General features: G+C 37.3%; 1 protein-coding gene across 2 annotated transcripts in view; it reads right to left on the bottom strand.

Annotated features, from left to right (window-relative positions):
• Window positions 1-13,245, bottom strand: part of SKAP2 (src kinase associated phosphoprotein 2) — a 200,400-nt gene extending 187,155 nt beyond the window's left edge. For both annotated transcript variants that reach the window (XR_004026389.1, XM_030796056.1), the window contains exons 1-3: window positions 12,866-13,245; window positions 3,284-3,389; window positions 2,630-2,655 (exon numbers count right to left, since the gene is read on the bottom strand). Coding sequence is in view for 1 of the 2 variants with exons in the window: in XM_030796056.1 (XP_030651916.1) it covers window positions 2,630-2,655; window positions 3,284-3,389; window positions 12,866-12,932 (199 nt within the window). In the remaining variant the exon portion in view is untranslated. The remainder of the gene's footprint in view (window positions 1-2,629; window positions 2,656-3,283; window positions 3,390-12,865) is intronic.
• Between the last annotated feature and the right edge of the window lie 4,837 nt (window positions 13,246-18,082).

Here is an 18,082-nt window from a genome sequence, read left to right as displayed (position 1 = left end):
CAATGAGAACACTTGGATACAGGAAGGGGGACATCACACACCGGGGCCTGTTGTGCGGTGGTGGGGGCGGGGAGGGATAGCATTAGGAGATATACCTAATGCAAATGACGAGTTAATGGGTGCAGCACAGCAACATGGCACATATATACATATGTAACAAACCTGCACGTTGTGCACATGTACCCTAGAACTTAAAGTATAATAATTAAAAAAAAAAAAAAAAGAAATACCTCAAACTGTAAAATCTGTATTGTTAAATCTCAGGATGGGAGATTATCTAGAGTAGAAGGGAAGGATTTGTGAGGGAAGTAAGGAAGGATGATACACATCTGTGTGCATTAGAGAAATTAATAACTGACTTATTAAATATGAATAAATCTGAATTAACTCTTTTTATTTAAGAACTCTCTACCTGGTCCTTTTTTTCCCCCCAATAGTGACATCAAAATGATACTTAACTGTCATTTAAAATACATATATGCATATATGTAAATAAAATAAGGGTGTAAAGGTAGAATGGAGGAAAAAGGTTATGTTCACAATGTGACCCTACATTGACTACAGAGAGAGAGAGACAAGAGGGAAGAGAAAGGATGGGAAAACAGCCAAAAGAATTCTGTCCAGACCTCCTTGGATAAAGATAATCCAAAACCTCAAAGGGAAAATGTCAGGTGAAGAAAAGGCAACACCACCAAAACATACTTAGAATTGAATTTACTCAATGTAGAGACCTGAAAATAAATTCCTATTTTTAAAAACAGATGTACTAGATATTGAATAATTACTTTGCAACTATTAAGTCTGTACCCTTTACTATGCCTAACAAAGTACAGGAATAGTCTTTTTAGAACAAAGCTGAATATACTTTGAGTATACAATGGCATAAAAGTACTCAGCTCATATTTCTCCAAAGTATACATCTAATTCATCTACAGGCTTACTTCTGAACAGGCACTCTTCATGATTAGTTAACTCAATACAGCAGTATTGAACTACAAATGACTTATTCAGAGGAAAATGATTATGAGCAATCTCTAAATTCTATGCTATTTGAACTCCTATTTTATGCTCATTTTTCAATTTCTATCAAATACCATATAAATTTCCATTCTCTTTAGAGACAAAGAATGCATCTCAGTAATGTAATTTTAATATCCACACACCTGAACGAATTCTAAAACAAAATACCAAAGGGAAAGTTTCTACACTATTACTGATCTATACGCAATTACACAATTACTTCATATCATGCTTTTTTAGCTTAAAAATTTTTAATGTACAAATAATTAAGCCACAAAGCACAATGCAAGTTCAATAATCACTGGAAATAATACGCCTTTTAAGAGAGGCAGAATCTGATATCTAATATTCTTCCATAAAGTATACTATATAATAAAAGTTATCGTAATTAAAATGCATAAATTCATTTCTACATTCGTCTAAACAAAATGTAGCATAATTAAACCCATAGTTTAGGATTTCTTGTGGAGCACAAGAAAAAGTGGGTACTTACAGGGAATAGTTTCCTGCTCATTTCTTTATTTAAGTGTTAAAAATCTTAATATGAAAAAAAAAATCTCTTCTCATTCCCTTCAATCATACCAATCTTGATGATCTAATGGGAAAATAAACTGTGACTTCCTTTTAATTGATTTTAGGTTTGTCTGGTTAAGTCCTTTGTTTATTGAAACTGTTACCACCTTCTCACTTATCAGTTGGCACAAATACGATTTACTCTGGGATCTGCTAGCTTCAGTTAGAAGATGCCATACCGTGTGTCTACCTCAAACCCAGAACCTAGCTCCATGGAGGTTAACTAACCTCATATTGTAACCCTCACACCAGCACCCTCAAGCTGTATGTCATAACCTATGAATAAGTATCATGGAAGTAAGGGCCAGACCCAGTTTCCCTTAAAGAATTGAATATATAACGTAGTAGGAAGCTCCTATACCTTTCCTGATCTGGTTTTCAGTCTGCTAAGCAGCTGTCTCTCAAATCTAGAGGGAGACAATCAGGTTATCAGCATTCTCACATATTTCAAAAAAAAAAGAAACTGAATTCCCTTCTTTAAAAAATGTCTATGGCCCCTATGTATTCATATCAAAATAACCACAAGGAAAATAAAAACTTCACTTGAAAAGGATTTTATTGTTTGTTCTCTAACAAAAATTTATACTGTTTTCAAAACATCCTTCAAAAACATTACCTGTGAGCACTCAGCCACAGGCCCTTCTCCCACCACCACTATGAAATAATCTCTGCAGTGTTAAATGGCAGTGGGCTAGTATCTCACCTCTGCTTCACCAAGTTACTCCACGTGTAATTGCACGTTTTTACCCTTCCTGACAAATTTCTGCCACAATGTACTCTAAGAAACACAAAACCTAAGAATGTTAAATGCCTAAGATTTCTGCATCAGAAGACTGTGCAGAGTAAATTCTGGATATACTTTTTAATTTTCTTCTCAGCAGGGGGAGCTAGCACTCTCATCTTGAAGGTCTAAGTATACATTACGGAAATCTAAATTTTAATTCCAACTATCAAATTTCAGTATGTGTTATATTATCCTATTGAAAATCTCCACAGAGGAAAAAAATTTTCAAGTTTGCCAAACAAGAAAACTTACCTTTGTCTTGAAATTCCTGAAGATAGCTACAAAATAAAGAACATTATATTTTTAAATGAGGTTGAAAAATCAAAACAAGGTCTAATCAGTAACAATAATTAAAATCCAAAATCTGTATTAAAAATACACACCTTGATATACATTAGAAAAAACTAATTCCTGTCCTGAAATGACAATTCCAAAATGCTTAAAAATTTTAAATAAAATAATTTTTAAAGATCTAAGTACAGTAGTAAAATGAGGATATATCTTTAATACCTATGACATGTAAATATATTACATTTATTCATATAAGGTAGTAACAATTAAAAGAATTCTCTTTCTTCAGTGTCAGGTATTTTCTGTATATTAAAATCCTCAAACCACCTTTGTCTTATCATTTAAACCAAATATACCCTCAGATAATCAAAATAAACAGTTGAATTCTGCTAGAATGCTCAGAAAAATACACAATCAAGAAGGGTATTATGATAAGCATATCTGTGTTTAACAACTATATAGTGGAAATCTATTTTTTGCCCTTCAAAAATACTTAACATCAATGAAATTAGAACATGAAAAATTTAACTCCATAATAATCAATTTCTTATTAAAATGTTAGTTACAAAACTGCTTCTATGTAAGAAATCAGTAAACAAAAGGTAAGTGACTTACATGGACTTTACATCTTTTATCTTCTTAATAAGGGATTCTCTCTTTTCCTTTGCTTTCTTGGATAAATTTTCTCCTTTCAGTATGTCTGCTACAAATGTTTCAACATCTAAACCACGCAATATAAGAAACAGGATAGAAATTGTAAGAAATAAAGGTTTTGTGAAAATAAATAGGACAATGATTGTTTCTACACATAAGTGTTAATAGCTGTACAATTTGTTATAGTTATCATTCCAAAGCATAACAGTTGAAGTGTGTTTCAAATACTAAGTTGAACAAATCTGATCACCACTTAGCTAATAAAATTTGTATGTTCTACTTATGCTTACCACAGCAAATACTATTTGGATGTCTGGCATCATTAAACAAGGAAGAAGCACACAAGTTTTAATAAACTATGGTGCCCCGTAAAACAAATTCTTTATATGGAAGCAAGCACCAAGCTTTTATGCATGTGTTAATATCATTTTCTAGCATTTTGTAAGTTCCTGTGTGAAAATGTCATTCATATTATTATGCCTAATGGCAACTAATGTCTCTGGCAAGGGTCTGTTTTCCCTAGTACAATCAATTTTCAGGTATATCCAACATGTAATGCTTTAAAGGAAAAAGTAAATCCACTTTTCTAGCCAAGATTCCCAAATCAAGCCCTCCTCCTTCCTACCTACCCACTCATTCTGACTACCCTCAAATAAAAAAGATAACCAGCTGTGTAGTTTTGTGAGCTATTGCTTCTTGCCTTGGTATTACCACCTGAAATATTTCTTAAGGAAGAAGTACAAACATAAGTTCTTCCACTATGTAAAAATACAGTCACCAAGAAACAAGATTTCTGTGGCTTCATGTAACATTCCCTCATAGCCTCTTTTTTTAACTTTAGTAAACTTCTAAATTACGGTGCTGTCTAGTTCTCTCTAGTGTAAAATTCCAACAAGTCCTTACAGGTTCAATTTTTATACTAGTTCCATTCTTATTATTCATGGAATACTGTGCAATTTTAATTTTATTTTCAGAATTTCACAGCTCATTTTGAAATATCTAATATAGAGGATAAAATTAAAAGATGTTTAAGTAGGCATGGCTATAAATAATTGATTATTTCATATGGAAGGGATATATGTTTTACTTTTTCCTTAACTACTTTGTATAGCATCAAAACAATACTACGTATAAATAGTTCAAAGTAGTATAATAATCTCTCAACTGTACTTAACAACCATTTAAAACCTAGTGTATGTGATAGAATGTTTGTAATTCTTGATTACAAAAGTATCTTGATCCAATGAGGAAAGCTGATTAAACTTTTACACATTCATAATAAATGTGTAAAGGTAATTTCTCACTAAGTCAATATGACAAGTAAAAGAATTAAGAATGCTGTAATAATTTTAAAAAAACAGCTTATGGTTTGAAGTCTATTAACAACTAATGTGTTAAAAATAAGTATCAAAATGAAATGAAAGCAAATGTCACAGCTTCTCTTTCCTTGAGTTATATTAACAACTAATGTGTTAAAAAAAGTATGAAAATGAAATGAAAGCAAATGTCACAGCTTCTCTTTCCTTGAGTTATATTAACAACTAATGTATTAAAAAATAAGTAGCAAAATCAAATGAAAGCAAATGTCACAGCTTCTCTTTCTTTGAGTTATATTTTGATGATGGGGACACAGAGACATAATCTAGTACCAGTGCAAATTAGACACAGACTTCTAAAGTGAATTCAAAATAACAAAACTTATGAAGAAGCATGTTGCTCTAAAAGCTTTAAATTTTGTACCCAGAAGAGCAAGCAACCTTTGGACATTTCGATATTAGCTGAAATGGAAAAGATCACCGGCTCCCCTGAGATCATTACAGTAACTTTTGCAAGAAAGTGGAATAAGGGAAGAAGCAACATCCCTACTCCTGATTCTTCTTCCAACCAGACTCAATAGGAAGAATCACTGGCCCAATGACTGGGGAATAGTCTGCTTAATGTTATTTTCACTCAATGTTTGCCTTTGATTCCCTCTTCCATGAGTATTTAATTGCCTATTTTATATTTTCATTATACAATCCAAATTTAAACAAACAATCTATTTTCTATCTCTGGAAGTAATAACAATGAATTGCCCCCAAGAGTTTTTTTCTTTAAAAGGTCACTTCAGTTTTATAAAAACTCAGAAAAAAAAAAAAGGCTGCAATAAATACTCTACATAGTGCTCTCTAACGCCCCCAAACATGTTTTTAAAATACTGATCCATGTTACTATTTTATGACAAAGTATTTTTTGAAAGAGTGTGGGACTGCAGGAAGAATCGGTATTTTTCAAGGATGGCAGAAATTCAGAGATTGGGTATGGTCTTTTTTTTTTTTTTTTTAGAGTAGCCTTTTTTAATACACTTATTCCTAAGCTTTTCCCAGAAAAGGTTTAAAGCAACTAAAATTATTTAATAAACAGTGATTTTTCGTGATTATTTCTCAAAGGTGATGTGGAGAGAGTAGAAATTGCTTTGCTAAAAAAATAAAAAATAAAAAAAAATTTTAAACTGGAAGCGGTTCCCGAAATAATTTTAGTTTGTTGACTGTCCACAGACTTGGTTGGTTTTTAAGCTTTTGAAATCTAGGTTATTTCTTAAAATCTACACTTTACCCGTTTCTTTTAGAATCGAATGAAACCAGCCTCTTCCAGGCACAGGAGACTCCTAGACGTGCCGGTGGCCTTCGGCCGGTCCCTGAGCAACACACCGATCCTGACCTCGCAACGCAAAGACAGACCAAGCGCCGCAAAGAAGTTGTAGGGCTGTGAGATGCTCCAGCTCTGCCCTCGGAGAAACGCACTTCAGTGTTAAACCCCAGGGTTCCTCTCAGGCGGAGCAGTGAGCATGGAGAGCCGGGTCTGGGGCAGAGCCCTCGCCAGACAAATGGGGCTGGATCTGTGGCTTTGTAGCTCAGAGCCAGGGTAATATTTCAAAAGCAAGCAATAAAAGTCTTGGGCGAATCAAGTGTTCCTCTGGCTGGTTGGAGAAGAGATTTGAAGCTTTTTATTGTGCTCTAAATAGCCCTGCAAATGGTAAACTAGCAAGCACAGTAAACTAGCAAGAGCGTTAGCCCTCTTCTACCTTCCTTTGAGGGTCGTGTTCCTCGGTTAATATGTAGATTTCACCATTCCGGACTGCCCGTAATTCAGGGAAACGCAGTAATTTGATTACAAGAAAAGGTCAGCCTCCCTCGCTCGACTCTTGGCCCAGTTTTTAGAATTCTGCCTCGGAGGCAGAGGCTCAACTCACACTCTCACGCATACTGGCCACGGGAGAGAAGCGTGGGAGGCCCACTCTGCGCCCGCAGGAAAGGGTTTAACTATCAGGTCTAACTACCCCTACCCACCCCCATCTCCTGCCTCCGGGCCGGCAGCCAAATAGACTGCAGAGTCTGCACTGCTTGCATTTAACCCCAGAATTACCCCTATCTCCATCAGCCTCCACTCCAGCCCAAGTCATCAGCAGGAAAAAGTTATCCTGGTGAAAGTAGACGTGATGGGATTTTAGTTCCTATTACACCTTAACACTGTCAAGAGTAAACCTTATCTCACGGTACAGCTGTAAGGATCTGGGGGAGAAGCCCTCTGAAAAGATCAGATTTACAACTGCTCTGTCGATAAATGTTAAGGTCTGAAAACAAAATTAAAAGTTGACGTATAAGCAATCTTGAGCAGTTTAAGTTAGAAATCTCTCAATTGCCATGGAGACCCCAAGAGGCAAACACATCAAATCACTGAATAGTACTCCAATTTTCCTTTTTTCCCCCTTTTAACATATAGACCTCCTAAAAAACAGCCACCCCACCTTTCCCTAGAGTCGCAAGTGGTTGGGACAAATATCTAACACACACACTAACTGCTTTCTACCAACTACTACACAGATCACATAGTGAAAAGGTGGAACTACACCAGGTCAGAACAGTTTAAATTGTTTTGCAAATGATAAAATAACTCTCAGTTTCTGGATGTAGTATCTAGCACAGATTCCCACTCTTGAAAAGCAGTTTGGCCACTTGTCCTCACCACCCCCGACTATCAAACAGCCTAGAATAGGGCTTGCATGTTAAAAGGTTAAAAACAAGTCACAAAGGTAACACCTCCTCTTCCTGCCTAGTCCTCCAACCACCCAATACCTCCTGTCACATGCATATACACACATTCAGCCTCCGTGATGGCCTGAATTGTATGGGGGAGGGGGAGGGAGCAAGAATTGGACTGAATCTACCACCATATGCTCAGCCGCAAATCAATAAAATAAAGGTAAAACCAATCACACAGCACCCCCATGGCCTTTCTAACTTAATTCCACATCTCTCTCTACATTGTGAATTGGGCCAGATTTCTCACATTCATTGAGATATGCTGTCACCAAACAATATGATAGGGATCCTAGCCTAGAATGTAAGCTGCCATCAGGAAAAAAAAAAAAAAGACATGCTCTTCTCTGTTAAAGCAGGGTATGGCTCTGACCAAACAGCTACTGATAAACATAAAAATCAATTAAACTGGGCACATGCAAATCAACAGAGCCAAATGCCCAAAGTTGGAAAATGGCTAATCGAAAAGTTATTGATTGTTCTAACTGATGTCCTTCCCTGATTACTTAGCACTTTTACAGGTTAGAGATGAACCGGACTTTTCAAACATGGAAAAGGTGACATGAACTGGCACAAGAGCTCTCATGGTACAATGGGTAAAACATACCAGAGTCTTACAATCCAATCATTGGACAAAATTTCCAAAATTGACTTTGGGAAGCTAAATGATATATTTTGATAAAAAGCAGGGCTGTTTAAAGGTAGGGCTGAACATCCTTCAACCCTAAAAGATGACTCTTGATAAATAGCACCTTATAATAATCAAAACCTTTTTACTACATATTTTCAAAGAAGCCACAGTGAATAACACATTAGTCTGAGATTTACACTATATTCACTTTTAGGCAGCATCTATTGTAATGTGTTCAGAATGTGATTGAAAAAGAAATGAAAACTCAGTGGAATGAAAAAGACAGACTTAGCTTTAATTGGAAAAGACAAACTAAGTGAATAATGAGTATATAAAATCTAGCCTATGCCACTTTTATCACCCATATATGACACTTAATCTGAAATTTATGAGAGACAACTAAACTGTGTTTCAAATCACCAGCAGCTTTTCCTACTCTGTTGTGTCTACCTTCTTTCTAGCAATAGTTTAATGCTGGTAACAGGAGCAATAAGCCCATTTGCAAATTTTTCATATAATGCTGATTTTTTAATATGTTTAGATTCTTCTTTTTGAAGAAAACCAATGATAATTTGGATTGGGTAGCTATAAAAACTGTACGTAGTATCAAGAGCCTTATATAGTAATGAGATGAAAATACTTTCATTGGACAGCCATGACAAAAGATCTCCTCCCAAGAAAAAGCAGGACATTATATACTTAAAATAGGCAAATAATTTTCCTAACACCACATCTTAATTCATCAGTATTATTTAACCCATAAAAAAAACTCTGTAAACCTCTAGTCCCTTAATTTACATATATTCCTATTTCTAGAAAAGAGTATCTTGGAGGTACAATAGATTTCATTTTGAGATTAAATGTTCTCATATCAACTTTATGCTCTTTAGTGATTGCTGCCCAAATGGGGCAGTCTTGTTCTTGCTCCATAGGAAAATCCAGGTGCTAAGGAGGTAGGTGACTACTGGTGACTCAGTAGGTGGCACTCTTCCCTTTACATACTCAGCCAATGTCCCAGAAGGAAGTTATGGGACACTAGATACACCATACATAATTCTCATAGGAAAAATAAAACCGAAATGTTGACCAAATTATAAATGGAACTTTGGAAAGGTGGAAATTAAACTGTAATATACTCAGCATTGAAAAAATTCTGCCTCTATTTCAAATAAATTGTACTCTTCACCTAGTGCCCCTACAGGAATCCTTTTAGGGACTGATTATATACCCCAAATAATATTGTGTGAAAAAAATATTCACATATTATAATCAATGTGTGAAGATAATCAATGGCCCCTAAACATACTGATTATCTTCACACATAATGTGTGGGAAAAAAATTTTTAATTTTCTAAAAATTCCCAGTAGGGAAAATGTGGTATTTCTAATCAAGAGTGCCACGTGAACAAAACCTCAAGATCACTTTGCAGAAACTATATAACCACTTTATTTATTGTTTGTTTGGTTTGGTTTGATTTTTCAGAGCACTAACAAACACTATTTTCTTCTTTTAACAATGGTTTCATTTGCTAATTTAGTAAACAGAAAATAACATCTTCTTAGAGCTTTCCTTTTAAAATTTGTTGTCCTAAAACAAATGAATGAGGATGAATGAGAAGATCTGATTGCAAGCCACTAACAAACCATTATTTAAAGGGTGATTAAACAAATGAAGGAGGCTGGAGGGAAGTGGTTCTAGTTCCTCTTACTTTCTTGCCTGCCTAGAGAAAAAAAAAATCACATAAATCAAGATTATTCTTGCTGCTAGTCCTAGTCAAAATATTTGGATGTGAGAGAAGATTAAATGGACTAGATTTGGGACTTTGATTTCAATTATCCAGGCTAAACCTGTTCTTCCATTGTTGTAGAAAAGAAAAAAATCAAAGGTTGCCTGTAATGCATATGGCAGCTCAAAATTTGCTTTCAACAACGAAATTCTGTAAGTCCTTTTCTGTTCATATGACCAAAAGAATAATCAACATTTTATAAAAAGCATAGGTCTTCAAGACTGACTCCACAGAAAATATAACTAAAAGTCAAAGCAGACAGTCACTTTTTCAATGTTATCTTTACACAACACATGTGAGTTAACAATAACAACCTCTTTTTTTTTTTTTTTTTTTTTTTTACATTTCTATGGAATGGTCTTTATAGGGGAAAGAAGAAGGGAGAGGGAACAAATGTTGAAAGTATAGCATAGAACTGCCATAATCAGACAGAAAAATAAAGAGAAAGAAAAATAATAAATAAGAATACACTTGAGTACCTATCCCTTTTAAGCAGGTGAAATTTCAAACAGTACATATGACATATAATGATTTAGATAATAGGCATATGGAACACAAACAGATACATCTAAGCAACATTATTTTAACAGTCATTATCTTTTGATTATATATTCTTCTTTCTAAAAACAAAGGACTTTAAACCCCTGAAAAGTTTAGTTCCTTATCTTCTCTACCTTGGAATTCTAGCATAGTACCATGCATTCTAAGAGCACTCAACTGTTAACTACAACACCATTACCAATATCTCCTCAGTTTCAAAGAAATATACTAAATAAGCCAGCAATATCTCTAATATTCAAACCAATATAAATTCTTCTATAATGTTACTCTAAATCTAGTCATATTCTATTACCGAATACACTTGAATTATGAAAAGAATCATGTACAATGCTAACAATATTTTTAGATGAAATACATGAAATAATTGCTGACAGCATCTATTCTTGAAGCCTTCTCTACCTCAGAAAAGATTTTAATTACAGTCAAACATAAAATGTTAACAACTTTCCAAATAAGTTTTTTTAAAACCTGAAAAACACTGATTTGTTAAATTTCTTTAAATATAAATACGCCCCAACTCACTTCCATACTTCTTGAAAATATCCTCTGAAAATAAAGTGCAATCCAAATTTCTAATTCCAAAAGTTTTAATGTAATTTTTTAATACTTCATGTGTGTTTTAATGTGATTTGCTTTAATAATATAAAATAGTGAAAATGTCAATAAATGACTTTAAAATAATTTCAGATGTTATGCTAGTATATTACCTGACTAAAGAGAGAAGACAGAAATATATTGGAAGTTAGCATTGGCAGATAACTTAAATATGTAATTTTGAGTTTTTAGTTAAATTACACAAATAAGGGCCACATGAAATACTTAATGATCTATGGGGATAAGAGAATAAAGGTTCTCATGACCTACATATCATATTATCTGTGATGTATGATTATGGATCCAAATAACAAACTGTACTATGGGAGGTACCAAGCTTTAAAACATGCACCTAGAGGTCTATATGTTATTTCTTAAATTCAAAAATACAGACATAGAATATCCTGAAAATGGTTTCATCTATTTTTGGAATAATGATAAACATTTTTCTGCACTGGTTATTACAATAATATTCTGAACAAACAATTCCAGCATTGTAAAAACAAAGAATATTAAGTGTAGTAAAACAAAATCAGTAATCATGTGATGTAATAAAGCTGCCTGAAGTCAGTCTTTAGACTTCTTTAACTATTTCCCTTAGTGGTACCCTTTAATGACAACAAGCATTTCTTACAGTGAAAGACTATCTCACCACAAATGCATTCAACAACTGTACCATAATCATACAAACATAAGTCTACATTCATACACTTAGTTTTAATTTCCCTACCATATTAATAATGCCAAGCACTAAAATTGAATGACAGCATATTAGGAGATTTGGACTCACATTGCTATAGGAGTAACTTATTATTTCAAATGTCACATTTTAGATGACATTGCTTTTTAAGAGTTAGAATAAGCAATCTGTAATCTAGTTATTCATGAACAATACTGAGAGACAAATATTTTATAGACATCTAAAGCTAAAAATCAAAATTCAGTTTCCAGAATTCTGACGTACACAAGACAAAATAAATGATGGCTGAAATTCCAGAACATTAAGATAGGTAAGATTTGTGCTACCTTAAAAACATATATTTTCTACCTTGTACAGAAATATAAATTTTTATTGGTTCTTAGTTAACATACACACCTCCATATCCAGTAAATTAATGTAGTAGTGGATTCATAATGCTACTGAAGAACCACGTTTTTAGCTCCTGAAACAAGTTCCTATAAATGGTAATGTAAAACTGAAAAAGGGAACATAAGGGTACAAAGATGAAGTACTTTCATCGTGTCACACAGGAAGTAGAACTTTAACATATCCTTCCTTTTTTGCTTTAATATATTACTGAGGCTGGGGACAAGTGGCCATTTGAGAACCAGACCTTCTTCAAAAGTCTTAAACGTGAGTGAGCTGAATGTTTAAGAAAAATGGGAGTTTTAGAAATGACAAACTCTTTCACCCCATAACCCCTAACACCTGTGGCTCTGACAGCTCTTTGCATCTCTACATCCTCTACCTCCATTGGCCAGACCACCCAAGAACTACTTATTTGACTTCTGCTCCTTTCTGCCTGCTCACGCAGCATTCATTATCATTCTCTCTCCCTCTTCCACTCTTCCTCCCCCGCCCTTCTGTCTCTCTCTCACACACACACACACACCGTCTTCACAATGCACATAGAAACGTCCTGATCTCATTTGTGTAGATCACCAAAAAGGGCTTCGACACCATCCCCGCACCAAATTTCAACACACACGTCCACTCCCTTTCTGAGACAAAACAACCCCTCTTCTCTCCTCCCTGTGCCGACCCCACTGGCTAGAAGACGTAGGAAGCGCGGGGAGGGAGGATAAGGGCTCTGAATGCTTCTGTTCCCACCGGCTCACCGTTCCCTCGCCCCCGCCCCAACAGCATTACCGTCGCCTTCCCGCTCTTTACCTGCCAACAGGTTCCTAATTTCCTCAGGGAGCGGGTAGGGAGAGGAGGTGCTGCTGGGGTTGGGCATGTTAGGGAGCGCAGGGCGTGCGGGGAAAGGACCTGCGCTGAAAAGGTGACCGACGGGGTGGGGCTGCGGCTGCGACCTAGACTCAGGCTAGCGGCCCGGATAAGAACAGCTGGGCTACGAGTCGGGACACTGCCGGGCCGGGGCTCACAACAAGGAAGTCACTGAGTCTCCAGCGAGCTGCCGCTGGACTGTCGGCCCAGCCCCGCCCAGAGGGTCGGGGCGGGGAGATGGGTGGGAAGGGACACGAAGGGCCGGAGGGGTCCAACTGCGCATGTGTATTCCTCGGTTTTCCCGGCCCCAGAAGAAAGAGCCTGTGGGCAAGCCACGCCCACCGCTACGCCGGGAAGCAGGAGGAGGAGCCACTGGTGGGAAGGGGGCGGACTGAGGCTGCGTCACCTGATGCTGCATCACCTGATCCAGCGTGCGAAGCGCCTTACAGCCATTTTTGGTACTGGTGCCATCACAACTGCTGATCGTTTCTCCAAGATTCCAGAAAAAAATGTATCCGTGATACAGAGTGTATGGAAGTTTTCCGATTACGCCTTCTGCGTAACAGTCAGTCCCACTGCAGTTTAACCCACAAGGAATTTTCTCTTGTCCTAAGCTATTATGGCCTTCTTTGTCTGATTGAACGGAGGTAACGAAGTCTCGTCTTCCGCCAGTCGTCCGGGAGAAGCCAGTCTGGAGCCGCTCCGGAGCACGCGTTGTGATTGGCTCTTAGATTACTTTTCTACCGAATTCATATCCTTGGGGTGACAGATTTTCCCCACTACAAGGAAGAATGGAAACTCCTAAGCACCGTCCTTTGGCAGGAAAAAACAAAACAAAACAGAAAAACAGAAGGCCGAATAGACATTGGCACCACTGTCCATCTACAAGCATCAAAAATAAAATTGCTGGTGGTGGTTAGTAGAATAAAATTATAAAATCTGCTCACTCCAACTTGACCATTTAGTCAACAAATACTTATTGTCTTCTATCTGTAAAGCCTCCTAAAAGTTTTCTCATTAAAAACAAAATGGCTTCTTTAAAACCTTTAACAGGCATACATCTTTGTGCTTCCCAGATACTGCATTTTTTAACAAATTGAAGGTTTGTGGCAACCCTGCATCAAGCAAATCTATGGGCGCCATTTTTCCAAAAGCATGTGCTCACTTCATGTCTCTGTCACATTTTGGTGATTCTCACACTATTTCAAACTTTTTCATTATTATTATATATGTTATGGTGATCTTTGAAGTTACTATTATAATTACTTTGGGACATCACAAACAGCACCTATATAAGGCAGCGACTGTAATCCATAAATGTGTGTGTTCTGACTGCTCTACCAACCCTGTACCTTCCTCCATATCTCCCCCTCTCTTGGGCCTCTCCATTCCTTGAGACACAACAATATTGACATTAAGCCAATTAATAACCCTACAATGGCCTCTGAGTGTTCCAGTAAAAGAATCACTTTAAATCAAAAGCTAGAAATGGTTAAGCTTAGTGAGGAAGGCATATTGAAAGCCGAGAAGATCAAAAGCTAGGGCTCCTGCACCAAACAGCCAGGTAGTGAATGCAAAGGAAAAGTCCTTGAAGGAAAGTAAAAATGCTACTCCAGTGAACACACAAATGATAAGAAAGCGAAGGAGCCTTATTGCTGGTAAAGAACGTTTTCATGTTCTGGATAGAAGATCCAACCAGACATAACATTCCCATAAGCCAACACCTAATCGAGTGCAAGGCCCTAACTCTCTTCAAGTCTACGAAGGCTGAGAGGTAAGGAAGCTGCAGAAGAAAAGTTGGAAGTTAGCAGAGGTTGGTTCATGATGTTTAAGGAAATAAGCCATCTTCAGAACATAAAAGTGTAAGCTGAAGCAGCAACTGCTGGTGAAGAAGCTGCAGCAAGATATCAAAAAGATCTAGCTAAGGCCAGGCACAGTGGCTCATGCCTGTAATCCCAGCAGTTTGGGAGGATGAGGCGGGTGGATCACGAGGTCAGAATATTGAGACCATCCTGGCTAACACGGTGAAACCCTGTCTCTACTAAAAAAAAAATACAAAAAAAAAAAAAAAAAAAATTAGCTGAGTGTGGCAGCAGGCGCCTATAGTCCCAGCTACTCAGGAGGCTGAGGCAGGAGAATGGCGTGAACTGGGGAGGCAGAGCTTGCAGTGAGCCAAAATCACGCCACTATACTCCAGCCTGGGTGACAGAGCGAGACTCTATCTCAAAAAAAAAAAAAAAAAAAAAATCTAGCTAAGATATCTGATGAAGGTGGCTAAACAAAGAGTTTCAATGTGGATGAAACAACACTTATTGGAAAACAATGCCATCTAGGACTTTCGTAGCTAGAGAGTAGAAGTCAATGCCTGGCTTCAAAGCTTCAAAGGACAGGCTGATTCTCTTCTTAGGAACTATTTCAGCTGCTGACTTTAAGTTGAAGCCAGTGCTCATTTACCATTCTGAAAATCCTAGGGCCCTTAAGGATTATGATAAATCTACTCTGCCTGTGCTCTATAAGTGGAACAACAAAGACTGAATGACAGCACATCTGTTTACAGAATGATTTACTGAGTACTTTAAGCCCACTGTTGAGATCTACTGCTCAGAAAAAAAGATGCCTTTCAAAATATTGCTTATTGACAATGCACCTGGTCACCCCAGAGCTGTGATGGAGATGTACAAGAAGATTAATGTTTTCATGCCTGCTAGTACCACATCCATTCTGCTGCCCATGGATAAAAGAGTAGTTTCAACTTTCAAGTCTTATTTAAAAAATACATTTCTGGCTGGCCATGGTGGGTTACACCTGTAATCCCAGCACTTTGGGAGGCTGAGGCAGGAGGATCACTTGAGGCCAAGAGTTCAAGACCAGCCTGGGCAACATAGCGGCACCCCATCTCTACAAAAAAAAAAGAGAATAACTAGCCAGGTGTGGTGGTATGTGCCTGTAGTCCTAGCTACTCATGAAGGTGAGATGTAAGGATCCCTTGGGCCTAGAAGTTCAAGATTACAGGGACATATGACTGTGCCGGTGAACTCCAGCTTGGGCCACAAATGAGACCCTATCTTAAAAAAAATATATATATATATAGCTATAGCTGCCATAGTCATTTATCTAATATATCCGGGCAAAGTAAATTGAAAACCTTCTGAAAAAGGTTCACCATTCTAGATGCAATTAAGAATATTCATGATTCATGGGAAGAGGTCAAAATGTCCAACATTAACAGGAGTTTGGAAGAAGTTGATTCCAACCCTCAGGGATGATTTTGAGGGGTTCAAGACCAGTGAAGGATGTGGTGGAAATAGCAAGAGAACTACAGTTAGAAGTGGAGCCTGCAGATGTGACTGAACCGCACAATCTCATGATAAAACTTGGAGGTATGAGGAGTTGCTTCTTATGAATAAGCAAAGAAAGTGGTTTATTGAGATGAAATCTACTCCAGTGAAAATGCTGTGAATACTGATGAAATAATAAGAAAGGATTTAGAATACTACATCAACTTAGTTGATAAAGCAGTGGTTGGAGAGGATTGACTCCAGTATTGAAAGAACTTCTACTGTGGGTAAAATGCTAGCAAACAACATCACATGCCACACAGAAATCATTCATGAAAAGAAGAGTCTCTCAAGGCAGCAAATTTCATTTTTGTTTTATTTTAAGAAATTGCCACAGCCATCCCAGCCTTCAGCAATCACCACCCTGATCAGTCAGCAGCCATTCACATTGAGGCAAGACCCTTCACCAGAAAAAAGGTAACATGCTGAAGACTCAGATGATCATTATCATTTTTTAGCAATAAAGTTTTGGGGGGTTTTTTAGAGATGGAGGTCTCTCTATGTTTGCCCAGACTGGCCTGGAACTCCTGGGCTCAAAGGATCCTCCCATATCAGCCTCCTGAGTGGCTTGGGACTACAGGAATGTACCAACATGCCCAGCTGCAATAAAGTATTTTTAGGTAGGTGTGTTAGTTATTCTTCCAGACATAATGCTACTGCATACTTAATAAAGTACAGTAAACATAATGCTTATATGCACTGGGATACCACAATATTTGTGTGACTCACTTTACTGCAATAGTTGCTTTATTGGTTTGGTCTAGAACCTAACCTGCAAAATCTGTGAGGTATGCCTGTTTGTGTGTGTGTGTGTATACACTCACATTTATTTATTACATATTTGTACATATATACATATTTATTACATTCAAGTGCCTCTTAACCATTTAAATCCCTCAAAACCTGGTGCGGAACCATCAAGGAAAATGAAGTCACTGAAATCCCTGAAGAACACAGAATAGAGGCTGAGGAGGAAGGCTTCAGACAGAAACTGCCTAGGCAAAGCATTTAGTGAGTATACACTGTGTATTTCTCTTAGTGGAAATATCATTGACAACATGAGTCATTGAGATACCCCCTGCCACACCCTCCGTCTCTGCTTGGCAAGGCACATTTTCAAAACCATGCAAATGTCAGCTTCTATATTAAGCCTTCACTTAGATTTCCCTTGGTAGAGATAGTGGCTCTTTCCTAGAATTTACTATTATATCTTACATTGTGCCTGGGCTCCAGTCACAATGTAAATTGTTTATTCCTTTACCCTCCAACCTTCACTAGATCAAACTATAGTTTTCATTAGAATCACAGAGAGAACCTATTACATTGTGAATTCTCAAATCCCATCCCCAGAGGTTCTGAGTAAGTCTTTTTAGGATGGGGCCTGAGACTCTGCATGTTAAACACTCCTTAGCCGTAGCTCATGCCTGTAATCCTAGCACTTTGGGAGACCGACACGGATGGATTGCCTGAGCTCAGAAGCTCAAGACCAGCCTGAGCAACACAGTGAAACCCCATCTCTACTAAAATACAAAAACTTAGCCAGGTGTGGTAGCGTGCGCCTGTAGTCCCAGCTATTCGGGAGGCTGAGGCAAGAGAATTGCTAGAACCTGGGAGGTGGAGATTGCGGTGAGCCGAAACCGCGCCACTGCACTCCAGCCTGGGCAACAGAGCAAGACCCTGTCACTAAAAAAAAAAAAAAAATCCTCATAGGTGAATGCAAGACATCATGAAATTTCATTTTAAGAATCACTTTGCTACTTCCCAGCTCCTACAGGGCACAAAATTTGTTGTAACTTATCTTTCATCCTTAGCTGGAATCCTA

Source organism: Nomascus leucogenys, chromosome 17 (genome assembly GCF_006542625.1).
Source record: "Nomascus leucogenys isolate Asia chromosome 17, Asia_NLE_v1, whole genome shotgun sequence".
NCBI lineage: Eukaryota > Metazoa > Chordata > Mammalia > Primates > Hylobatidae > Nomascus > Nomascus leucogenys.
The sequence above is the reverse complement of the archived record's forward strand: the minus strand, read 5'-3'. Positions and strand labels throughout refer to the sequence as shown.